Below are 26,443 nucleotides of genomic sequence, written 5' to 3'. Positions count from 1 at the left end.
ACAGTGATTGGCTTTTTTCCCCTCCGCCCCCCCCCCTCCATTTCCCCCAGTCTACTCCTGAGGTTTGGAGGCTGTCCGGGAATATATTCCTAAAGAAAATTTGTGTGAGAGAAGAACTGTCTTGAAACCTACAAGCTGCTGCACTCCTCAGCCTTGGGCCTAGGAAAGGGAAGGCAGCATATAATTGAAGGCCATTTGACTCTTCTGTGAACTGAGCAAGCATTCTCTATCAGAGGAAGAGTGCAGATTTTTAAAAGAGTGTGCATGTAGAATTTTTGAACATATTGTAATCCCATTAGATCCTTGTGATTCAAAAAAGGTCCAGCGTATTCTTTGCTTGATCAGCACATGTCTCTCTCACATATAGTACATCTATATATATAAAAGAAAGTTCCCTGACCGTAAGATCAACGCCCAGGCCAAATTGCTGGACCTAGAGACACCAAATTTGGAGAGAGCGCTCCTACCGTGGCATAGGTGCTCAGTAAGGATTTTTAGAAATTCGACCCCTAAGTGGGTCAAAAAGGGGGAAAATGTGCTCCCCCTATTGATTCCTATGCAGCTGCCAGACAGCTGCATCACTGCACCCCCCACTCTCCGATTGGTCAGCTGCAGAGCTCAGTGTTCTGAGGTAAAAAAACCCCAACAGTTACAGGGGACTGCAGAGAGCTAATGACAGTTGAGGAAATCAGGAGTGGCCAAGAACCACCTGTGAGCTGAAACAAAGCTGCTGGCCCAGCCTCTCTGATGGCTTCCAACACACTTCCCCCACCTCCTACACCTAACAGGCGGTTGTCTGTCAAGTGCAGCCCCACCTCCACAGTGGCTTCTAATACTCTTCCCCCTCCCCCTCCTGCACTGGACAGGCAGCTGCCTGTCAGGTGTAGGACAGGAGGTGGGATGGCTTCCAACACTCTCCCCCCACCTCCTACACCTAACAGATGGTTGTCTGTCAGGTGCAGCCCCACCTCCACAGTGGCTTCTAATACTCCTTCCCCCTCTTACACTGGTCAGGCAATTGCCTGTCAGGTGTAGGAGAGGAGGTGGAATGGCTTCCAACACTCCCCCCACCTCCTACACCTAACAGGCGATTGTCTGTCAGGTGCAGCCCCACCTCCACAGTGGCTTCTAATACTCATCCCCCCTCCTGCACTGGACAGGCAGCTTCCAACACACTCCCCCCACCTCCTACACCTAACAGGCAGTTGTCTGTCAGGTGCAGCAGCGGTTGCAGGGTGCTTAAAGCCACGAGGGAGCCTGCCCCAGTAGTAACGCCTTAGTGATTCTGCCAGCCCTGCCTCCACAGTGGCTTCTAATACTCCTCCTCCCTCCCTGTCCTGTATTGGACAGGCAGCTGCCTGTCAGGTGTAGGAGAGGAGGTGGGATGCTTACAGCCGCCAGGGAGGTTTGCTCAGCAGGATTGCTTTAGCACTGCTGCTGGTCCGGACTCCCCGATGCCTTTAAATACAATTCCCCCCCCCCAACACCAGACAGGCTGGTGTCTGTCAGGTGTAGGAGCAGGGCCAGGGTATGAATGTTTATGGGGAGATAGTAAAGGACATTTCTAGGATCCATTTCAATGCGTCCCTCCCTCATGAACCTGAAGAATTGTCCACCACATCACCACTCCCTCACACCCCCTCACACCTCTCTACTGCCCCCAAGAAAGCTCCTGGCAAACGTTGAGCCAGATACACCAATGCCACAAGGAGAAGGCAACTTAGGAATGCGACAAAGACAATTTGCACATATTACTCCTGCGGTGCACTGAGCTGTACAGGCCAAGTACCAGCAAGATCATCCTGAGGTGCTCAGAACAACACAGTCTCCATATGAGCAAAACAATCCAGGAACACAAGTGGAGAGGCCATCACTTTCGTGGAAGGTAGCAGGAGTTGACTTAACAGACAACTGCTTCTTAAATGGACAGTTCTATGTGGCCTGCTCCAAAGTGAGCTTACCGAGCAGCCTGGTGATCCTAGCACCTGAGGGCAGAACCAGCAATGTGGTCTAGAGAGAGGTCCTTCAGTAGAGAGAGAAAAAGTACATATGTCTCACTTCATTTCTTACACTACAGTCTTCTCTGTTAGAATTCCTACAACAAATGTCACATTTCAAATTTCACATCATTGGTATTATAACTGGATTTACAGAAATTAAATACCGTAGCGGAGCACGGGTAGCAGGCTAGTCATTTGTATTAACATTGGGAAGGGCCTTATGACCCATGCAGGCTACAGCCCTGTTTAACGTGAGCACAGAGATACCGGTGGAATGATATAGAATGGCATGTAAGGATGTATGTGTCATAGTTGCGTGTCTTCTCCCACCTTCACCCATTGATAAATACAATACATTGTTGGTGGTTGAGGACTTATATGGGCAAAATGCCATGTGGCCTACAGGACTGCCCTGATGAAGAGGAACCAGGCAGCACCACTCCTGCAATTATGGAATTTCTGCTGACAGAACAGACAAGGGAGGGCAGTTTGTGTGGTGCTTACTCCTTGTTGTAGCTTTACAATGTTTTAGATGTTTCAGGGAGTTGCTGGGAGAATGGGGTGGATGAGAAAGACACACATCCTTTCTTATACATGCACATTGTGTAGATTCTAACCCCTTATCTGTGGCATTTGCCGGAAAACACTTAGCATTATGCAGAAAGATCAGAATAGATAGGGTACATCGTTTGGCTAATCGATCGCTACACTCTGTTTATCTTATTAGATGTCACTAAGGTGCTTGATGTGACCTATTTGCCAAGCTTGTTTATAGGTTCTAGTGAGGGAGTATTGCTATTGTATACTCTTGATTGAAGAACTGTACGCTCCTATCTGGAGTGGTCATCCTCCTCCACTAAGAACACAGGCATGGAGTGCTGCAGAAACATGCAGCCTGCAGTACTGATTGTCATCAGAAGATAAAAGCAGTCGACTGGTGTAAGAGTGTTCTGATATTGCAGTACTTTGTGTGTGTCCATCTTAGAATGGTCTAATTTTTTAACTTCTACTGAGTGTACATGTCTGTTTTTCCTGATTTAAACTATTACTAACCATAGTTCAACCTGATGCAACAATTCTTCATGTTATGTCAAAGAATGTGTTGAAACAATAGGAAATATCAGGCCATGAATCCTTCATCCTTTTAAATATGCTGTCACCATTAACTAGATTAATTGAGTACTAAACCTGTCTAAAAGGCAGCTGTTTACAGTCTTTCCTCTGCTGTGATCACAGAATTCCTGTTGGCTCTGTCAGCTGCTTCTGAGCAGGGAAACAACATGTTTGCAAAAGCACAGTCGTGGTCTAAATGCCAAGTTAAAGAGGCTTCCATCAGTGAAAAGGTTCAGGGTACGTCTGCCTGAAATTGGTCATGTAGGAAGAGTAGAGGTGACAGCTTGCTGGCGGTGTAGAGAGCAGTTAATCACTCTTTACTGGGAAAATAACTCACATGCTCGGTTGGTGGTCTGTGTTTAGATGTTGCCTCTGCATAGGATGGCAAAAGTATTTCAGTTTCCTAGGTTCCAGCTACATGCCCTTGAAATGTCCACTCCACTTTTTGTGTGGTGACCTGTAGAGTCAAAGCAGTGCTTCAAGTGCTGTATAAGTTATGGACTTTATTTCTTCTTAATGTGGCAGTTTATGTTAAGGTTAGATTAGGTCTGGACTTGATTGTCATTTGTGTTGATCTATTTCCATCTTTTGGTTTACCTCAGCATTTATTTTTATTCAACCAATGTTTTTGGTTTGTGGCACATGTAATAGCCCTTGGTGCTGTAAATATTTACTTAGTCACAGAACAGACCTTGCTAACATTCTATTCCTTCCTCTTCTGACCTTGTAGCAACGTGAAGTGTCCTTTTGACATTTCAACTGAGGTCTGGAATGCTGGTCCTGGTCCTTCTGCTGGAATATGCTTAGATGGCAACTGGCTTAATTTGGTATCCAGTAAAACACATAGGGAGCTGCGGTGGCTCAGGTGGTTAAGACGCTGAACTGCAGGCTGTGGAAGGTCGGTAGTTCAGCAGTTCGAGACCCGAGTGTGCCGCATGACAGAGTGAGCTCCCGTCTCTAGTTCCAGCTCCTGCCAACCTAGCAGTTCGAAAGCAAGAAATTGCAAGTAGATAAATAGGTACCACTTCAGTGGGAAGGTAACAGCGTTCTGTGCGCCTTGGTGTTTAGTCATGCCGGCCATTAGACCCCGGAAATGTCTTCGGACAGCACTGGCTCTTCGGCTTTGAAACCCTAGAGTCGGATTCGACTGGCTTTCGAGCAAGGGAACCTTTACCTTTACCTAAAACACATAATTTATTCCACTGTTCATTTCAGTATAAAATCTGTATACCATGAAAACCTACCGTCCTTTTACAAAATAGAATTGCAAATAAACTAAAATCTGTGGCAAAAATTCCAAAAACTTAGAACCAACCCCCAGCCTGTTATTGCCAAACTACCCAACTAACAGCCTTTCTTAAAGGATGGATGGCATGGCATCTGGTTAACCTCATGTAGTAGAAGGGGGTTCTGTAGTCTCAGTGCTGCCCTCTAGAAATCCCTGTTGCATACAGCTAGCCAGGACATACAGATCCGGGCCTCTTCAAATGACCTAAATACAGATAGGCTCATATAGGAGCAGTCAGTCTTCAGGAAACCCAATCCTACACCATTTAGGCCGTGTCTGGATTGTCAGTTTTATTGTCCTCATCCAACCAACCACTGTCTTATTCATTGGTTTAATGGGCCCCCAGCATCCTTAAACTTTGAGCAAACTGAAAGGTAGAAATGGGTGTTATCTGTGTGTTGATTATGCTACATCTTAAATTTCAATAGTTTCATGTAGAAGTTAGATTGCATAAGAGACCAGATAGAACATAAGCCAAAGATGAGATAGAAAAACAGCCATATTCTGCTACCATATTCTAGACTATGACTCACAAGAAGGTTCAGAAGCAGTGTTCCCTCTAAGCTGTGCGTGTGAGCGGCCATTCATTAACACAAGAAGCCCCACTGTTAACACCAGCACAGACCGTCAGGAGTCTGGGTGTGGTCTGTGGAGGCCCAGATCACAAATGTCGCCACGGTGGTGTTTTCCCATCTGCGTAAAGCATGGCAGCTGGCCCCTTTCCTGTCTCACCCTGATCTAGCCACAGTAATTCATGCAACAGTCACCTCCAGATTGCATTACTGGAACTCGCTTTATGCTGGCCTGCCCTTGAGACTCATCCAGAAACTCCAACAGATCCAGAATACGGCGGAGCGAGTCCTGACCAGGAGTGCCATAGATTCAACCTGTGTGGTGTTAGCTGCACTGGCTTCCATGGGAGTACTAAAATTCAGGGGTTTGGTACTGACATAAGCCGTCTGGGACCAGTGTACCTGTGGGACTGCCTGCTCTGGTACATCCCGTAAAGAGTGTTACACTCCACTGAGAACAACTTACTGGGGATCTCTGGCTCAAAAGACATTCAGCTGTCCTCGACCAGGGCCAAGGCCTTTTCTGTCCTGGCCCCAGCCTGGTGTAACTCTCTGCCAAATAACATCCATGGCCTGCGGAACCTTATGCAGTTCCACAGGGCTTGAAAGGCAGAGATGTTCCACCAGGCCTTTGGTTGAGGACAGCGACGGGTACCATCCTGCCTGGCACTTGCTCTCTCCTTCTCTCCCCCCCTAACTACGTTCCCACCTTACTCCCCCACGAGGTGGGGGCACAGTTATAATTAGATGTATCTATGCCATCTGAATAATTATGAACTGTTACTTATGAAATTGTTTTTATATATGGAATTGTTTTAATCAGCTTTAATCACGAATTGTTTGGATACGATATGTATTGTTGTTCGTAACTCAGAGCCCCGAGTACTCAGGGATTGAGCAATTTCTAAATCTAACTTTAATTAATTAAATAAATAAATAAATAAGAAGTACTACAAAACAGTATTCCCTGCTCCCACCAAAAGCCCATCAGGTTATCATGGTATTGAAACCTGCTGAGTGGTCCAGAAGAATTAACAGGGATATGCTGTCCTTGTCCATCTCCTGGCACAGATAATCAACTAAGGAATCCCGTTAAACCACTGAATCCAAGGAAACCTGGAATTTAAATATCAACACATGCTTAGTCATTCTGCCCTGGAATGGTATGTTGAAGACTCAGTGACCTAAATTGGTTTTAAATTGGGGACATATGGAGGTGACATTTTTCCTTAGTGATCACTCTGTGGTTTCCTTAGGTGCCATGAGAACTGATTCCTCTCTTGATGGGTCATTTTCTGCTTCAGCATGTTCCCCCTTTCCTCCAAGCTGCTCTCAAACCAGGATAATCCAAGATGACCCGTTATTTGTTGGTATCACATCTTCCGATTCCTTTGACCATATAATTATGTTGAACAAGCTGATATTGTGTAACAAATTGTGTGATCATTGGGGAACATGTGGGGAAAGGCGGCCCCTCAGGTCACTAGGTTGGTTCTCTTACCCAAGGCAAACCCTAAATTCACTGATCATTGGCTAAAACAGGTAGTGATTTGGCCATGACATTGGGATTATTGCCAATTCTGCCACTCCCAGATAATGAACTTAATGTGTCATAAGAACATAAGAGACGCCAATGTTGGATCAGGCCAAAGGCCCATCCAGTCCAACACTCTGTGTCACACAGTGGCCAGAAATACCAGTGCCATCAGGAGGTCCACCAGTGGGGCCAGGACATTAGAAGCCCTCCCACTGTTGACCCCCCCCCCAAGAACCAAGAAGATAGAGCATCACTTGCCCCAGAGACCCGATCTATACCGTGTGGCTAATAGCCACTGATGGACCTCTGCTCCTTATGCTTATCTAATTCCCTTTTGAAGCCGTCCATGCCTGTAGCTGCCACCACTTCCTGTGGCAGTGAATTCCATGTGTTAATCACTCTTTGGGTGAAGAAGTACTTCCTTTTATCCGTTCTAACCCGACCGCTCTGTAGTTCATGGAGTGCCCACGAGTTCTTGTATTGTGAGAAAGGGAGAAAAGTACCTCTTTCTTTACCTGCTCTTTCCCATGCATAATCTTATAAACCTCGATCATGTCACCCCTTAGTCGTCTTTTCTCCAAGCTAAAGAGCCCTAAGCGCTTTAACCTTTCCTCATAGGGAAAGTGTTCAACCCTTTTATCATTCGAGTTGCCCTTTTCTGCACTTTTTCCAAAGCTATAATATCCTTTTTAAGGTGTGGTGCCCAGAACTGCACACAGTATTCCAAATGAGGTCTCACCATTGATTTATATAGGGGCATTATTATATTGGCTGATCTGTTTTCAATACCCTTCCTAATAATCCCCAGCATAGCATTGGCCTTCTTTATTGCAGTCACACACTGTCTCGACATTTTCAGTGAGTTATCCACTACAACTTCAAGATCTCTCTCTTGCTCAGTCTCTGCCAGTTCAGACCCCATCAATGTGTATTTATATTTAGGATTTTTGGCTCCAATGTGCATCACCTTGCACTTGGCCGCATTGAACCCCATTTGCCATGTTGACGCCCACTCGCCCATCCTTGACAGATCCCTTTGGAGTGCCTCACAATCCTCACTGGTTTTCACCACCCTGAACAACTTTGTATCATCCGTAAATTTAGCCACTTCAATGCTTACTCCCATCTCCAAATCATTAATGAACAAGTTAAAAAGCAGTGGACCAAGTACTGATCCCTGCGGTACCCCACTGCTTACCACCCTCCACTGCGAAAATTGCCCATTTATACTCACTCTCTGTTTTCTATGAATTAGCCAGTTTTTGATCCTGTTTTATGTGTTGGGACAAATAGCATCAGACACATTCCATTGTTGTCCACCTCTGCTTCCTTGCCTCTCTTACCTTAGCTGCTGTTGAACTGGAATTTTAAGTGGACAGCACTGGAATAGATTAACCACATCCATCTGGACCTCTGTAATTAATAATTATCATATGGCATTGTGTGTAGAATAGCCAGGAGATCCTAAGATAGTCTGGCAGCCAGAGGTTCTAGCTCTTTTACCATTATGCACCAGTAGGTGGTGAGCTAGACTTGTTTTTAGGCAAGAGACATTTCAGAGGTGGTTTTACCATTGCCTGCCTCTTTGTCACAGGCCTGGTATTCCTTGGAAGTTGCCCTTCCAAACATTAGCCAAGGCTGACCCTGCTTAGCTTCTGAGATCTGACGGGATCAGGCTAGCTTGGGCTGTCTTGGCTTCAGATGGACCTCTGTAATATTTAATTTTTAATTTTTTAAATTTATTTTCAGATTTATACCCTGCCCTCCCAGCCAAGGCCGGCTCAGAGCAGCTTATATAAAAGAATAAAACACAAACATAAACAATTTAAATAGACCTAAAACCATATAAAACATTCCAACATTTTAAAAGTGCTAACATTAATAACACTAATAGGTTATTAAATGATGGCAGTCAACTTTCAGTACAGCCGGCACAGACTGTTCTGGTGGCTTCGGGGAACAGGGTTCTCTATCAAGGGCGGCTCCTAATGGAAGGCCTGGTGGAAGAGCTCCATCTTGCAGGCCCTGTGGAACTGCATAAGGTCCCGCAGGGCCCTGATCTCTTCTGGGAATTCATTCCACCAGAGAGGAGCCACCACCGAGAAAGCCCTGGCCCTGGTTATAGCCAGCCTGGGATCCTTGGGTCTGGGGAGTGCCAATCGATGTTGGAACCCTGATCGCAGTGCTCTCTTGGGAACATGTGAGGAAAGGCCACTAGGTTGGCACTAGGCCATTCAGGCCACTAGGTTGGCTTTCTTACCCAGGGCAACCCCTAAATTTACGGTAGATTTGCCATTTTCTGTCCTGGTTTTAGTCAGTAATTTTCAGACAAGGTGGGATAGTGATGTGACAAGAAACAAATTTTTGGTTGTAAGAGACACTAGAGGGAATAGATTGCAAAAGTTTAGTCTCTCTTCCGCTTACCTGACTTGGTTCCCCCCCCCCTCCATTTTTTCCTTGCTTCACAGTCCCCTGATGGTGGCACCTACCACTCTCCTGGCCCCCCTCTGAGTACATCCCACACACGTCTGGATGTACAAACCTGACACTCTGCCTCTCCGGTGCATTCACTGTCCCCTAGCAAGTAATCCACTCCATCTGAACTACCCAACAGGTAGGAATATCCACTACCTCATTACAGTACCACTATTGAACTACTACAGCTTCAGCCTTGCAAGGGGATGCATTTGCTCTTTCAGGCTGACTTGCCATCAGTAGCAGTTCCGGGGAAGTAAGCACTTCTCTCTCTCTCACACACACACACACACCCATGGTGTCTCTGCTTCGGATGGACAGAACTGTATCACCTGTTGCACTTGTATAGTGAATAGAGCAGGGGTCCCAGCTTTTTTGGGCCTGCAGATACCTTTGGAATTCTGATACAGTATGGTGGGGGCTGTCAGAGGAGGCAGAGCCAGCTGTGCAGTGGCTGCTGTAGTTTACCTTCAGTCACACAGTGAAGATCCTTGTACTGTGCTGGCATCTGCTGCTGAGGCAACATTTTTACAAATCTGCACAGCCCATCAAATTTCCAGAGGCCAATCAGAAGACTTGCTGGGCAAAAGGCCCAACCTGTCCCTGCCCACATTCTAAAAATACTTGGAGGTGCCAGGAAAGGTGTCTGCAGGAACCATGGCATCCACAGGAATGACTGTGGGGACCCCAGGTTTAAAACGTTGAACCAGGTAGGTCCACGTTCAAGCCCATCTTCATCCATAAAGCTTGTTGATTGGTTGCACTGTCTTCCCCTACTGTATCTCATAGGATTAGGTTTCCACTAACCAAAAGCACTTCTGTCAGCATAGCAAAGCTTTCTGGTCTCTCCCCTTCTGCAGCAGCCAATAGATCTTCCCCAAATGCTGCTCCTGGGGACAGGGGACCCTCAAGAATGGTATTAGGGGGAAACTGATGGTCTGCAGAAGGAAGGGGGAATTAGCAGAAATTATACTTCCCCTTCTGTTAAGCAGAAAACTTATTCTGTACCCCACACATAGCATTGTTAGGATAAAGGTCATCCGGTGAGCTTCATGGTTGAGCAGAGATTGGAATCCAGGTTGGGGCTCCACTGCACAGGTTTGAAGTGGGAAAGGCTCTGTTTCCTAGTGAGGCAGGCTGTCTCTGAATTATGGCAGGTTGGGGGAGGCAGGGGGCTCCGGTTCTACTCTTCCCTTTGCTGGTCTAATGATTAGCCAAGGCTGCTATTCAAGTTTTTTAAACCCAGTGTTTTTCCATACGTTTATAAGATAGGGACACTGGCTGTTTTGTAAGCTATTTGATATAGTCTGAAATCCTGTCCAGAATTCTGAAGACTGGCTCAGACATACCACTGAAAACAGTGCATGCATTTAAAATATTTATGTTCTACTTGCACAATCAAAACACATCACTGACCCAGCTGAAGGTAGGCAGTGAAGTAGGGTCTGTCATTTTTATCTCCCTGCTGTTACCTTTTATTGCATTAATTCAAAGATTGCTTATCTATGGCATGTTTTGGTTAGGAATAAAATATAAAGTATATGCTGGTAATTACAGCAATTTGAGTTTTTTTTGGAATAATTATGGATACTTTGTCTTTCCCCATTCAGGCTACTGAAGAAGTTTCAAAAAATCTAGTTGCCATGAAAGAAATCTTATATGGCACAAATGAAAAGGAACCCCAGACAGAAGCTGTGGCCCAGCTTGCTCAAGAACTGTACAACAGTGGTCTTCTTAGCACCCTAGTAGCCGACTTGCAGCTAATTGACTTTGAGGTAAGAATATGATGGCTCATGGAAAAGATTACATTAAAATTAAGTGTGTGAGATATCCTCTAGCATCTCAAACTTTGGGGTGGGTGGGTAGGCTGAGGTATAACATTTGAGAGTATTAGCAAAATGTAGACATCTTTTATGTATATAATACATATATATATATATATATATTAATGCACTGCCTGTGCTGTGTATTGGCATACCATACTACAATGTACAATCGCCTTGTAGTTTTGTATCTTGTGCACAAGAAATAAAGCACACAGTTCCAGGGAGACTTATAGGAAGCAATATCTAGCAACATATTAACAGTGTACACAGGGGTAGATAACCACATATTGAGTTGTATCTGCCAAAGCCTTTGCCACAATTTGTCCCAAGACTCCTCCCTTTGATCTAATGGATTTTTCCACCCTTGCTATTTGTCCCCATTGCCCTAATTAGGGACAAGAAAAGGTCTACTAAAAGAAGTAGTCAGGAGTGAATACAAGCTCCCTGCAACGATGCAGATCCTCATGGACAGAGAAGACATTGTGTAAACTGTAGCCCCATTTCATACCCAGTATGTATCAGGCACTAAGGATAATATCCATCCGGGGGGATGACAACGACAGAGAATAGGAGGCAGAAGAAGAATGGAGAGGAAGTCAGCAAGAATGTTTCCTTAGCGGTTTCCTGTTGTCTACACTTGCTCCCTCCATCCATAGCGAAAGACAGATTGGAGTAAAAGAAGAAATGGGGAATTTGTGTGAGTGCGTGTGTGTGGGAGGAGATCTAGAATGTCATGGCACACCTGATTTTGTGTTCCAAGTGTGTTGTGTGCAAGTTATCTGAGCTACAAAAGTATTTGTAGGTTTAGCTGCAAATAGTTTGTCCAAGCTTGGTTTTGAGGAGAGCTAGGATGAGCATGCACATTTCTAGTTCCTTCTGCTGAAAGGCGTATGGAACTCTTTGCAGGTGGAGCAGTTTCACATGTGCATTGTCACTTTTGCGGTATTGCTGAATTGACAAACTAGCTGTTTTAACTGTGTTGACTGGGAGATTACTGTGATTAGCTAGCAACGCTGCTGTGGTTTTGATTCATTGTAACTTATTTGCTTTGAAATTCCAAGAAGTCACATCTCTCCCTTTTATCTTAAAATCTGAACCAGAGGGCAGTTTGTCCTTCAAATATATCTTGGTATGGTGGGTTCACTTGGAATGTCAAATCTCTCTTGGATTCATTTTTGAAATTGATTGCTATGAAACATGTATTTCCCTTGCAGGTGCATTCCAGAATAGATTAATCAGGAAGCCAACAAAACTGTAGCTGTGATTAGCAGTACAGTGTCCTTATAAAGCTGGTTTCATGTTATGTATTGGGAGATACACTAAACTTTATTATATAAAGTTTTAGAAAACATAACCTTTCTCTGTGCTTTCTCTGTGTGCATATTTTGTTCTCTCCAGCACATACATTCAGAAAGCTCATTTTCTGAGGGCTCCTTTTGCATGACAGTCTGTAAAGAAAACCTCTGTGTCTACACACAACTTAACATGGTACACTGGCCAGGCATACTAGGCTTTATTGTTACCTTACACAAACTGATGGTATACCCTAGAATACATTCTGAGCTGACAACAGTGGTCTGCGTGGCTGGGCAATTGCCAGGGTCCTCAGATCAACAGTAGGTACATAACTGAAGTGGGGGGATGGGGGATGATTAATCTAAGTCTCCTGCTTCTACCTCTAGAGCCTTAGATATGGTGTCTATCAAGAATGGAAGGTTGTCCTTGCAGTGGCTCCAGGAGAGCTGGGCCAGTTTCCCAGTGGGAAGGGTTCCTGCTTTTGGCTTTCCCCGGAAGATTGGTGGCATTGGAAAGCCAAAGCTGGCTGTGATCACCGCCAGTCCTCCCTGAAGGGAATTTTGTTCTCTCTCGTAGTGATCTTGTCATTGAGGAACTTCTTTGAAAAACATTGGTGTAAGCTAAAGCTGTAAAGTATTTCTAGCAGTTGTGAAAGTTTGTGTCCACACTGGTATACAATTTTCTTTTTAATCGAATGATAGACATTGAATTTAAGCCAGAATGCAAAGAGCTTGGAGGTGCCTATACAGTTTTTTTTTCAGCTGAAGACCATCCCTGCCAACCCTGCCAATTATTGCAAAAATGTTTTTAAACACTCCTGCATTTCAAAAGCAATTTCCTGTGCATGGGAGATGGCTGTTTGATTGGATTTTCCTGAACAAGTTGCTGAGGGGACAGTGTCTAAAATTCAGAAGTGTCATTGTTTTGCTTGCAGGAATAATGATAGCTATGGCTGCTTTCTTTGCTTGTGGGGTACTGAAACTATATCCCCTCTACTCTACCCTCCCACCAGCCACATAACTTTTCAATGTGTCACCCTGTCAAACCAAAAAATAGCCAGCCAGCTGTGAGACCTCACACTGTTTAAAGTACAATTTAGTATTTTACTGTAATGTTTCAGTGGTTTGTTAATCGCCCTGAGATGGTTGTTCGCTTTGACAAGCAGAATATAAATTTTCTAAACACATAAGTGATAGCAAAACATAAATGTACAAATAGGTTCCCAGCTAAATGAAGTCTGGCATAGTTTCAAACTAAACCATCCCGCTTCTTCTTTTCCCTCCTACTTGAACCTATAACCTTCTAAAAACATTAACTCACTTTACAGCACATGCTCATGGCTTCTCTATCACTGTGCACTTTTCCATATCCGTATATAATAGAACCACCCACCCACACAAAAGTTAGTTAGTGGGCTTTCACAGGGCACAAAATGGATACGATGGACTGGGGCAATCATAAAATGCTGTGGGTTCTAGGGGTGTGAAGCTCAGTGTATACCAAGCCAAATAAATACCTGAAAAATACCTTATCAGCTACTGAAACAACTGCACCAAAATAAAAGCAGATATTATTTGGCTTTTATTTGGGCGCGGCTAGAAGGCTGAATTGACTCGATGAGTCAGATTTAAAGTTTAAATGCTTGCTGAGTTGAATCACAGAGGTGGCACGACTCTGTGGAGTCAAGTCAGCAAGCATTTAAACTTTAAATCCCTGCTGAGTTGACTCCAGCACAACCCCTGCAACCACCATCAAGTCCCCTGTATCCCTTACTCCATGTGGATCACTTCCTTCGCTGGGTCAAATCCAGCCTTCCTGGGGTACTGCACTCCCAACTGAGTATCCAGAAGGTGCCCCTGGGCATCCAGGAGGCCACTTCCTGACACACACCCCTTCGCTGCTGTTGTGAGCAAGCCCCCCCCTTGCCTTCTCCCCCCTGAAAAAGCACCTTCCTGGGGTGCTGGAGACCCCATTATTTTACTGCTCTCACCTCCTGTCCTTCCTCTACCACCACCAAGGGTCGGCCAGCTGGACAACCCCCCGCAACTTCCATCAAATCACCTGCACCCCTTTTTCCTTGTGGGTCACTTCCCCTAGTCAAACCCTGCCTTCCCAGGGTGCTGCAGTCCCAAATGAGTATCGAAAAAGTGCCTCTTTGCACCCTCTCTAACATCCAGGGGTCCGCTTCCCGACCCCCCTTCGTTGCCACTGTGAGCAAGCCCCCCCCTTTCACCTTCTCCCCCCCCCCCCGTGAAAGCACCATCTTGGAGTGGTGAAGACCCTGTTCTTTCACTGCTCGCACATTTTGGCCTTCCTCTACCCCTGCCAAGAGTTGACCCACTGGCATGACCCCTGCAACCTCTGTCAAATTTCCTACTGATCCTCAGTCTGCTCTGTGAGATGCACTTGGTGCTTGTCCATTTCCCATGGGCAAAACTCAGTGAATCAACTCAGCATCCTCCACCACCCCCCTGCTCCTTCCCCCCCCCAGCGAGGGCCAGCGTTTTGCTGCCACCTGGGGCTCGCGGCCGCCCGCAGTCGCCCCGGACAGCTGGCTGGCTGGCTCCGAGGCGGCGGTGACGCCGGTGAGGCCGGCTGCTCCCCCATCCCTCGCCCGGCCGCCCTCATCCGCCCTCGGCCCGGGCGACTTTGTGGCTGCGGCGGCAAGGCCGGCTGTTCCCCCCTCACTCGTCCGCCCGCCCTCGTCCGTCCTTGGCCCGGCCAACTTCATGGCTGTGGCGGCAGCGGCGAGGCCGGCTGTTCCCCCCTCCCTCGTCCGCCCTCGGCCCGGCCAACTTCGTGGCGGCGGCGGCGGCAGCGAGGCCGGCTGTTCCCCCCGCCCTCGCTCCCTCCCTCGGCCCGGCCGACTTCGTGGCGGCGGCGGCGGCAAGGCTGGCGGCAGAGCGTTTCCTGCGCATTTAAATATCCCCCTGATATTTTGGGGGGCTTTTTCGATTTTTGTGCACACGTGGGGACTGGCCCACGTGTGCACAAACCTCCCCCGCCCCCCCAGCTGCCCCCGGAGCGCTGATTTAGCGATCCGCACTCCGGGGGCAACTTCGCTATTAGATATATAGATGGGGATAGTTCCCATAGGGTATAATGGAGCTGAATGAATTTGGGTTCCCTGAATATTTACCTGAATTCCGATACAAAACTGACATTAGTATTTGGAAATACCGATATTTTGGGGGTCCAATGGACCCGAATCGGGAACCCCACCCCTTTTTTTTGCACCCCTGTCACAGCTCAGGTGGGGTGTCACCTGATGCTGCCACCACTCTGGTTCCAGGGTCCTCTGAGAAGGCCCAGAGCACCCTCCCAGGCCTTTAGACCTCCCTTTTGGCTGAATAATAGGCATGAGGACCAGGCAGAGTGAACAAGGAGAATAGTTTATTTTATAGGAGGTCAAACAAACAAGGTGCAGAATAATAACAGTAAGTGGGTGAAAAGAAAAGAAATCAGATGCCCTAACACGTCTAAATATATACTGTCCCTAGCTCACTATCAAGTGGCCTTAGACTACTCACCCTTCCCTCAGGATGAGGGTTTCTTCCCCACAGCAGCCTCAGTCCCTTCTGGCTCTGTTCCCTGGGAAGAATAACAGCTTCCTCTCTTGTACCAGTTCCTATATTCCCCAGCCCTCTTCTTCCCTATTGGTCAAAATCGGCGCCAAAACTTCCCAAGGCCTTCTAGGGTTTGTAGGCCCAGCCTCCCTTACTGCTAGCCAGGCTCCCTGGGCCTAGTAGGCCTCTGGTGGCACAGCCCAGATCATGACAGCACCCCTAGTAGGTTCCAAGCCAAGTGTTTTGGTATGACAGAAGGAGTTGTGTCCAAATAGGCACTCCCAGCAGATGCAGTGTTGCTTGGCTCTGGTGATGGCGTTTGGTTTCAGTTTACAAAGAAAGTAGAGTGTTTGTTCCCTGTGTGACCATGAGGAGAGTGCCTGTGCTCTAAAGTTGACATTGGTTCATAATCTTTTGGGAAAAAAATTAACTGATGTTTAAAGTTAGATTTGATCCCCCCCCCCAAAAAAAAAAAAGTGATAGATTTTATATCCCAAATTTCTCATTGTGTATACCTGTGGGCTGCTTTATTCTTGAGAGGTAGATCCATTCTTCAAGGAATGTCTACTGGTATGGACATGTGAGGGCAATCTGGCTGCGACATCTGTCACCCAGTCTGGCTAGGCAGGAGTCCCCTACCCCCCCTTACTGCTCCATTTGCATCCCTCCTGAAGCTGTGTGCTCGGTAGAAGAGGAGGACCATTCAGATACAAGGAGTGTACCTTTCTTTGGTCAAGGGTATACAATAGCTGAGTTACCTTGCTAGGGTCTCCAGACAAGGAATGTCTACTGGTATATACACAAAGATTCACCCAATCACCTATCTCATTAATACATTGACACTGTTGCTTTGAGATGTAGTACATGGAACACAGAATGTCTTTATTTCTGCCATAAGCAGGCAGTACTTCAATTCCTAGAGTGATGGTTTAGGTTTTCCTGCTTAAAAAGTGCTCTTCCCCCCCCCCCCCAACAGTATCTTCTGCATAGGTCAGGCTTGTAGATTTTGTTCCCTACTCCTGCCAAGGTATTGTGTGTCAATGACAAAGTTGCATTACTTGGAAGTAGTAAATGCTTCAAACAATAACTTAATTGCATATTGCTGCGTACCATTACCAAGTTCATTATGCAACTAACAAGGAAATGCTGTTACTAACAGCAAATACAGAGAGAATAATGGGACCCTAGGCAAAGCTGGCTGAGCTGGTGAATGACACTTGACTGTTGTGCCACGAGGGGCTTGGGTGAGGCAGTTTACCAAAATACTGCACTACTCATTGCCAGAACAAAGAGCTCTGGCGCTACTTTAGGCTAGTTTACAATAGTTAAACATCTTGTAAATGCTGGGGCTTTTTTAGATTTTATGTTCTGACCATAGCTCAACATCAGTTGTACAGGCCAGAAGGCCCAGTTTTCTGTGACTGGTTCACATGAAGCTGCAATAAAATTTAAACAATACAACCTATGTGTGGTCGTAGAGACTGGTGGTATTGGTCACAGAATTGACACCCCCTTTCCTGGGTAGCCTGACTTGGATAGCCCAGGCTAGCCTGATCTCATCAGAACTCAGAAGCTGAGCAGTGTTGGGGGACCACCAAGGAATTACTCTATGCAGAGGCAGGCAATGGCAAACCACCTCTGAACGTTTCTTGCCTTGAAAAACCTTATGGGGGTCACGTAAGCTAGCTGTGGCTTGATGGCTCTTTACACACACTCCCAAACACTGTTCTGGATGGGTGCTGACCTTGTAGTTGGAGTACATGTAATTAATCCTTTCTTATGTGGCTGGGTCACTAGGATGTGATCAAAGCCACACAGGGGCCACTAACAGAAAAATGGAACCTATTTGGTCAAGTTTAAAGGGCCTAGGGAGTATCAAAGAGGTCTTACAGCTGTTTGTGTGAGATAAAGAAGGCTGTCTTCTTGCTCAAAAGTTTTCCAATCCCTGAATATCAGAATCTTTATTGAAAGAATTCCTTCAATTGGTTCAATAAAGAGCTATGAGAAAATCTAGTGGAGTTCATTGCTGGCGAGACAGTTGATAGGCCTGCAAGGTCAGCTCTCAGAGGATACTGATTCTGTAGGATCAGAAAAGGCTCTGACCCAAATCCTAGCAATCTTGCCTTTTGATAGAAAGGAACATTGCATTGGAGGCAGCAAAGAAACTTCCTTATTCATTAACTTACAGTCAGACATGAGCAGAGGCCTTGTAAGACTTTCAGTGTTGCTTGGAGAAATAGAAAAGGACAAATGTCTTGTAAAAACAGAACTTACAGCACTCATGTGAAAACTTCCATTGGCTGCTGTTTTCTGTGGATGCAGAGTGGTGTGTTTCTATGCATGTGAGGAAAATTTTTACTGGAAAATAAAGTGAAAACCAGTTCAGCTTTATACATGAAATTGATGTCTGTATTAAGACAGTGCCTTCTTGGTCACAGCTGACTTATGGTGATCCCATAGGGTGTTCAAAGCAAGAGACATTCAGAGGTGGTTTGCCATTGCCTGCCTCTGCATAATGACCCTGGACTCCCTTGGTGGTCTCCCATCCAAGTACTACCCAGGGCACATGCCACGAAACAGTGAAATATGTTCCAGAAACAGAGCTGCTTTATAAGACTGATGGAGACGGCACTCTCTGGACCTCATTGAACAGGCTATTCCATATATTTGGAGCTGTAATCAAGAGAGTCTGGGCCAAGGAGGATCACATCTCCTGGGGGTGGCACCTCAAGAGTTGATGGGAGGATGAGCAAGGGCTAATTTATGTATTTTTAAATTTATCCTTGGTGTATTGTTATGTTGAAATGTGAATCAAGGTTACAAATACCTGAGGAGTTCTTGAATAATAGTAAAGTCCAGGTAACTCTAAATTAGCTAGCTCAGTTTACTGCTCTAATGTTGTGCCTTGTCATTTATACTGCTAACATGTTTTATGGCTTACCTTTTTGGGCAGGGTAAAAAGGATGTGGCTCAGATATTCAACAACATTCTGAGAAGACAGATTGGTACAAGAACTCCCACAGTTGAATATATCTGCACTCAGCAAAATATACTATTTATGCTGCTAAAAGGGTATGTTTAATATGTTGGATAAGTAAACTTAAAACTGCCACACACACACACACACACACGTTTTAGGCCTGTTTCATTTAGTAATAATAATTCAATAATGCAAAAATATAATTATATAACAATATTGGCCAAGGTGTAACTAAGATACAGAAGGAAGAATAATAATGGAAAGAAGAATAAAGTCCCAAGTATTTTACTGTATCTCACTCCAGTAGCGTTGAAATATCCAAGTCCAATTTGACGTGCAGTTCATCATGGAATGGACATTTCAGAAGTTCCATAAGCCATAAAAAGCCATGACGCGTAGTCCGGATGCTGGTTGCCGCGTTTCGAGTTGTTCTTATGGGACCCATAATCCTTCTTGACTGATTATACTGGCTTTGTATGTGCCTTCTACTGAGATTGGGTCCCTTTATAGCTTATTGCTTTTGAATAAGAACAACTCGAAACGTGGCAGCCAGCATCCGGACTACGCGTCATGGCTTTTTATGGCTTATGGAACTTCTGAAATGTCCACTCCATGATGAATTGCACGTCAAATTGAATTTTGATATTACGCTACTGGAGGGAGACACAGTAAAATACTTGGGACTTTATTCTTCTTTCCATTATTCTTCTTCCTTCTGTATCTTGGTTACACCTTGGCCAATATTGTTATATAATTATATTTTGGCATTATTGAATTATTATTACACATTTCATCTATTGGTTATCTCTAGTCAGTGGTTTTTGTGCTTTGTTCCTATCCTTGTACACTGGCTCCCCTTCTTTTTTGGTTGCTCACTGTTTCATTTGATAACAGCTATGGCCCTTCTTCAGTCCCTACGTGTTGCCTTTAAGTGGAAATGTTTGTGTCAACCTGAAAACATTCAGCCATAGTTGTGGAAATGATTGGTAGCTGGCTGTGGTGTGATTGGGGCTATATATCCAGTTTGCCGACAGAATCATGGTGTGGTGTTGTCTTGCATATTGGGGGTGAACTGGTGTGAACTGGTCCTTTTATAATACCAAGTATTAGTCCAGTTGCTGTTTGTTCCAGAAGCCTGCTGGGTCATACTGAAGTCCTGCTCCCTGATTTGCTGGCTTTTGATATGTGATCCTTGTAGCTGTGGTACACCATTGGCTGAGGCTTGCTGAAACAAAGAATTAATTCATTGGGTGCACTCCCTGCCAGATTGCTGCTTCCTCTCCTTACATTGTCCGCATTGTTACATCAGACACCATGCTCAAATTTTTTCGACACCCAGTTCCTGTGAAACAAATGTGAAGCCTTACATCAGATTAACAAGTAGTGTTGTGTTGCTGCTGTTTGGAACAAAAGGATATTTGAGGCTGTTTTGCTCAATAGTTGACAGGAAATGAGATCCCCTTCATTTTACTTTTTAAAAAATTCTGCAAAAGCACTTAAATGTCATGAAAAGTTGCACAATTAAGAGCTGGGACCATCCTAGTAACGCTTTTGAGAGCTTTTTGTATAATAAAAAGGTTATTCTCCTTAGCTGTTTTGTAGTATAATTCTAGTTGGATTTGACAACATTGTTTTTTTTACCGCCTGTGTAACAGAATCTTGGAAAGTAGAAGCACTTTCTTCCCCTTGTTCTCAAGAAAAGTAGTGAAAAGTACTTCTCTTCTTTCTTCTTTATCTACATTGCATCTCATGACTGAGAATGTCAGTGGTTCTTAAAGTGAAAGAAAGACTGACATATTAATAGGCGGGACATAGTTGATGCCTCATTTCTTAAACAGTCTAGTCTTTATATGCTAGAATTTGGTAATGAGTGCAATGTGGGCAATACATACTGAACTCCAGCAATTATACTTGTTTATTCAAACTTATTGTCTGATCCCCCACTAACTATGTAGTAGGCTCTTAATATGCTAGGATTGCCTGATCTATGAAGATCAAGTTATTTAAAGTTTGAGATCAAGTTATTTAAAGCATCAGTCAAAACTGGCACTGTGTACTGTGCTTCCAAGATGGTAGGAAGCCTTTATGGATGCTGGATTAATAATGTAAAAGTATCTAGTATTACATCCTAGTAAGAACATTTTTTATTTTATTAAAGTTCAGTTGGAGTTTTGGGTGGAGAGATTCTAGATTCTCCAGGCTATTTGCCATCCCAGATAGGCTTGCCAGTGACACTTTGCAGATGCAGTGAAAACAGGGAAGAAAAATGTCACTGCTGCCACAGCATAGTATCTTAAAAATGTTCATCATTGTCATCTATAACTGAATACAGAGGAGATAAAGACTTTTTCAGTTTACATATTGATGCTCAGGCACACAAATTAAATCTGAAAAATAATCAAAATAAATTGGCCTTGAGTTTGCAAGGTCAACCACTCCAAAGGCATCAAAATGAATCTGTAAATCATTGGTGAGAGCAGATTGTTACTCTGTGGAATTGGAATTTGCACACAGTTTCCTAGGACATGATCCACTCCCCTTTTCCCCTTCCATGTGCAAGCAAAATCTACTTCCATGCACACCTGGAATGGGGATGCTCCAAAGAGTCCTTCAATCTTCAGGAGCAGCCTTTTGGGTGTTGCAGAGGAAGCAGTGGCTGGAAGACATACTACTGCACAGCTGGTTGCAAGTTGGAGTTGCAGATACAAAAACTGTAACTGTGCTTTCAAAGCATACTTGTTCCTACGTCACTTTTTCAGACTGGAAACCATTTATTCTGTCATTTTCTGTGTAGCACAAGAATTTAGACTTACTGAACAGGACTCAGTAAATATATATGGATTGAGGATTTAATAATTAATAGTCTTCCCATATAAGCAGTGTCACTGACATTGTAGAGTTCATTGTACTAATGTACTGCTTAATTGCCGAGACCATTTTTAGGAGATTATTTACCAATGTATGTATAACAGCGTGCAATAACTGTGTTTCTGCATCTGAGGTGTTGATTTCTCACTCTGCAGGTATGAATCTCCAGAAATCGCTCTGAATTGTGGAATTATGTTAAGAGAGTGCATCAGACACGAACCACTGGCAAAAATAATATTGTGGTCAGAGCAGTTTTATGACTTTTTCAGATATGTGGAAATGTCAACATTTGATATAGCTTCAGATGCATTTGCCACTTTTAAGGTAACATTTTCTGAATTTCATAACTATGTTAAAAAAACCATCAGGTTTAGGAAACTTAAAATTATTGAAAAACCTGTACAAATAGCCTAGTATTAGCAAATCGGCAGCATTACAGTAACATGAGCAGCAAAAATACCAGTATTTTTAAGCCCATAAAAAGCATGCTGAAGCAAGCAGGTGAGCCTTGCATAACTTCAATTTTCCTGAAGGCAAATAAACATAAATTTCAGTTGGCTTCAGGAATATCTGTTGAGAAGCCTCTGTCTCCCACAGAAAAGTGTTTAGATTTTCACTGACTGGAGTTTCAAACTACTTGGTTCAGTAAGGTGTAATTTAAAGTGTCTGGTTTGATTTATGGTTGCACCTAATGTCTCATTTTAATTTTCATGTTAAAAATATGACTTTCAAGTCTGGGTGGAAATGTTTCACTCCCAAAACACACTAAATTGTAACAGTGTTCTTAAAAACCCATTTCCTGTAACTATTTTCTGTATTTATTTACCTTGTCAGCATCTCCCCCCCCCCCCTTACAACTGCCCCATATTTTTCTTATAGGCAATTCTAGCCAGTTTGGCATTGTGAAATAAATATGGTAACCCCTCAGAGTCAATCAGGTTTGGCTTTATATCACTTAACAGAAAATGAGGCCATTTGGCAAACAGTTTCAATGCCTTTTGAAACAATTACCCAAAAGTTAGTTGTTGTAGATTCTCCGGGCTGTATGGCCATGGTCTTGGCATTGTAGTACCTGACATTTTGCCTCAGAGGTATAAAACAGAGAAAGATGGAGTACTCCCAAAAATCTCCCAAAGGGCACACTTTTCATTGCTGCCAATAATATTTGTTAATAGTACTCCCCTCATTTGACAGCCCTGGTTTGAAAGTAGAAGGGCCAGGTTCAGTAGCCTTGAAATCAGCCTGAGCTGTGTCATAGCATAACTGGGATGGTGACTAATATTTGTTATTATTAAATACTGTGCATTGCTTTTGTTGATCTACCTCTCTAGAGACCTGCTAGAGATGACTTAAGGTTAAAAACAATATATAAACACCCAGAAACAGTGTAAATATATCACCATTAAAATATGCCATAGGGTTGCCAAGTGTGAGCTGCATCCACGTCGCCCGGGAGTGACGTGGGCACACTGGGGGCGGGGCCACGACCATCCGAGGGAAAACCATAACGTTTTCCCTTTGATGACCGTGGCCCCGCCCCCAGCGTGCCTGGCATGCCCGCGTCACTTCCGGGCAACGTGCACATCGGGAGGGAGTTCCCCCCGGGGCCCGATCCACTGGTGGCAGGGAATGGACCTCTGGGGCAGGGATTTCCCCGCCCCCCGGGGGGACTTGGCAAGCCTAATATGCTATGAGTATAAAATAAATGTTGAGCAGCAGAAAAAATCCATAAAACAGAGCACAGGCCACCAAACAGCTAAAAAGACAAAAACCCATCCTTAGAAGCCTGGGTTGAAAGAAGTGATTTGGTCTGGTGCCTAAAAGACAAGATGACAAGCAGCAGGCAAGCTGGGGAGAGGGGGTGGTTTCCCATTACAAAAGTGAGGTGCCAGAAAATAGCCTTTCTCTCCTTGCCATCCACCTCATCTCTGCAGGTGGGAGCACAGAGAGCAGGGCTTGAGAGGCAGAACTTAACTGACAGGCTGGACAATACTAGAGAGGAAGCAGTCTTACCCCGGCCCCAAGATGTTTAGGGCCTTAAAGGTAAGAACCAGCACTTGGAATTGTTCCTAGAAACAGATAGGCAGCTAGAGCAGAAATTTCAGCACAGCGGCAATATGATCCATGTACCCCTGCCCCCAACAACAGCCTGGCTGCTGCATTTTGGACCAGATGACATTTCTGGACAGTTTTCAAAGACCATCCTTACATAGAGCACTTTACAATAATCTAGCCTACATGTGATCAGAGCTTGGATCACCATGGCGGGATCATGCTTTTCAAGGAACAGCTGGAGCTGATAAAATGTCACAGAGTATATCTGTACCCCCCTGTAACCCTCCATTTACTTGGAGATATTTGGAAAAGAAAAATAGTCTCTCTCTGTCCCTCCCTCCCTCCATTTGGAAAGACTTGTTAGCCTTACCTTGATTTATTTTGTGAGGTTATAACAGCATTATAAGATGCATAATTTTCATAAACATTGAATTGTTAAAAACAAAGTTATCCAAAACACTTCCAGAATGAATGCTGATTTTAAAAATCAATACTATTTGACCATCAAGTACACAACCATGAGAAAAGGGTTGGTGCTTTGGGCTAGAGGACAAGAATGGGTTAACTTTGGAATGTCATGAGTTAAAGGTATAGGACAGTGGTGGCGAACCTATGGCACGGGTGCCAGAGGTGGCACTCAGAGCCCCTCTCTGTGGGCACGCGTGCCATCGCCCCAGCCAGGCCCAGACCATCATAAAGTGTTGAATTCTCTGCCAAATAATTTTAAGTAAATGAAAGCATTTGGGATTGCTTTCCTTACTTTGTTTGGATCATCTTAAGTTAATGTAGAAATAAAGTTTCTAAAGTAAAACCTCAGTACTCAGGTTAAATTGCCGTGTTGGCACTTTGCGATAAATCAGTGGGTTTTGGGTCACAGTTTGGGCACTTGGTCTCTAAAAGGTTCGCCATCACTGGGTTAGGAGAATGGAAGAAATCAGTAAAAGGGATTACCGCAGTGCTCAGCAGCATAAGCTTCTGAATGCTTATGCCACAATGACACAAGATTGTGTTGCTTGGCGGCAGCCAGCTAACCCAACACTGTCTTTCTGGTAAAGGGGCTAGCTGTGGCAAGCAAGGGAAAAGAAACCATTGTGTCTTAAATTAGGGGCTCAGAAGGGAAATACCTCTCAATTTATCAAATGTATCTCTTTTCAGGATTTGCTTACAAGGCACAAGTTGCTGAGCGCAGAGTTCTTGGAACAGCATTATGATAGGGTATGTAGTTTCAGTTCCTCATGATGACTGCTCTGATATTTACTAGGACTTGCTTTTCTAGTGAGAAGGCTAATGAAAACATTTTCTTCTCCAGTTGCTTGTTTCTCAAATAAATACGTGTGTGTGTGTAATTTATTTTTATTACTGTAAAATTTTTAAAATTATTATGTTACTATTCTAGGTTGACCTTACGTTGTTTTTGGTGTTTGACAGCAGCTTCTTAATTGTACAATAGAAGTTTTTCATCTAGAGGGCGCATTTCCTCAGTTGTTTTACCCTTCTTGATGCATCTAGGACTTATCCTATAAGGACATATGTGATAATTATGCTCCATCTACTGGCCACTTATGATAAGAATGTAAATCTTACTTGCTGACCTTTATTTACATAAAGAATTACCTGAACATTTCTTTCAGTCATGTTAAACAGGACTATTTAAAGCACTTTAGAGCGTAACACATCAGAAATGTTTGAAGATCTTCGACATGGTCTCTGGGCTTCACACCCATGGGATCTAGTGTGCATGCACTGGATTGATAGGCATTGTAGCAAGCTTTTTTAACGGATTTTCGCGCCCAGACCTCAGGCATGTGCAGGAACCCCACCGCACATGCCCAGAGGGGAGGGTGTGGACATCCTGCCAGTTCCTTTCTTACCGCCGCATTGGAAAGACCTTTTTCTTCGTCGGTCTGATCGGTTCGCGTGTTTTGGCTTTTTGCCTCACGGCTCTTTGGATTTTTTCCTCAGTTTATTCCTTTTCTTCATCGTTCTTTCAAAAAACGTTTTTAAAAAAACAAAAAAAAATATTTTCTGCTGAGGGGGAGGTTGCCGCTTTACCTCAATTGGGCCTTCGGGCTACCCCCCCCCCTCACCCCTTCTTTCTTCATTTTGGTTTTTATGGAGAAGAAGTGGGGCTTTTTTAATAGGTGCAAGGGTTGCGGTAGTAAACTTGCTCCTCCTGACCGTCATACCCTTTGCATACTTTGTCTCGGAGAGTCTCATCGACCCGAATCCTGTCGCCACTGTGCTCGCTTTTCAAACCAGACCCGAAAAAACCGAGCTGCGCACCTTAAAGTGGCCGTGCTAGAATCGGCTCTACATCCTTCCTCAGTGATGGACGCCGAGAGACCATCGACCTCAACGGCTCCGGCATCGAGGCCTGCCTCTGATATCGGCCAACCGACACCGAAGCCTCCGGCATCGAAGGCGCAATCCTCCGCTTCCACGCCGGTGAAAAAGAAGTCCAGGCCAAGTAAGGAGCAAAAGTCCGCAAAGAAAGGCTCTTCCAAACCCCTTAAGGCGGCAAAGAAGGGGAAAGTAGCGGTGGCTGCACTGGGTGATGCCCCTAAAGTGCCTCCCGTTCCAACGACTGTATCAATACCGGAGGCCCAAGTCCCTGCACCGATACCGACCATCCATGTCTTGGACTCCCCTGTCCACCAAATGGAGCGTCCTTACTCCTAAGTCATCAAATGGATGCAGAGCCTTCTCCGTCTCCTTCCCCGTCGTCAACAGTATTGGAAGCTCCCGACATCGATCCACATCGGCAGCGATATGCTTCATGCGACGCGGAGCGTCACCCTCCATGTCTGCACAGTCAATCTGTTGATATCGGCAACCGAGATTATGCGGGGACAACAGAGATTATGCGG

General features: G+C 44.7%; 1 protein-coding gene across 1 annotated transcript in view; it reads left to right on the top strand.

Annotated features, from left to right (window-relative positions):
• Nucleotides 1-26,443, top strand: part of CAB39 (calcium binding protein 39) — an 84,938-nt gene that overhangs the window by 48,024 nt on the left and 10,471 nt on the right. Inside the window, exons 3-6 of the mRNA XM_015411372.1 lie at nucleotides 10,596-10,760; nucleotides 18,627-18,745; nucleotides 21,677-21,845; nucleotides 24,732-24,791. Coding sequence (XP_015266858.1) covers nucleotides 10,596-10,760; nucleotides 18,627-18,745; nucleotides 21,677-21,845; nucleotides 24,732-24,791 — 513 coding nt within the window. The remainder of the gene's footprint in view (nucleotides 1-10,595; nucleotides 10,761-18,626; nucleotides 18,746-21,676; nucleotides 21,846-24,731; nucleotides 24,792-26,443) is intronic.

This window comes from Gekko japonicus, unplaced genomic scaffold (genome assembly GCF_001447785.1).
Source record: "Gekko japonicus isolate JY-2015 unplaced genomic scaffold, Gekko_japonicus_V1.1 scaffold433, whole genome shotgun sequence".
Lineage (NCBI taxonomy): Eukaryota > Metazoa > Chordata > Lepidosauria > Squamata > Gekkonidae > Gekko > Gekko japonicus.
Note: the sequence above shows the minus strand (reverse complement) of the source record. Positions and strands in the feature narration are given on the sequence as shown.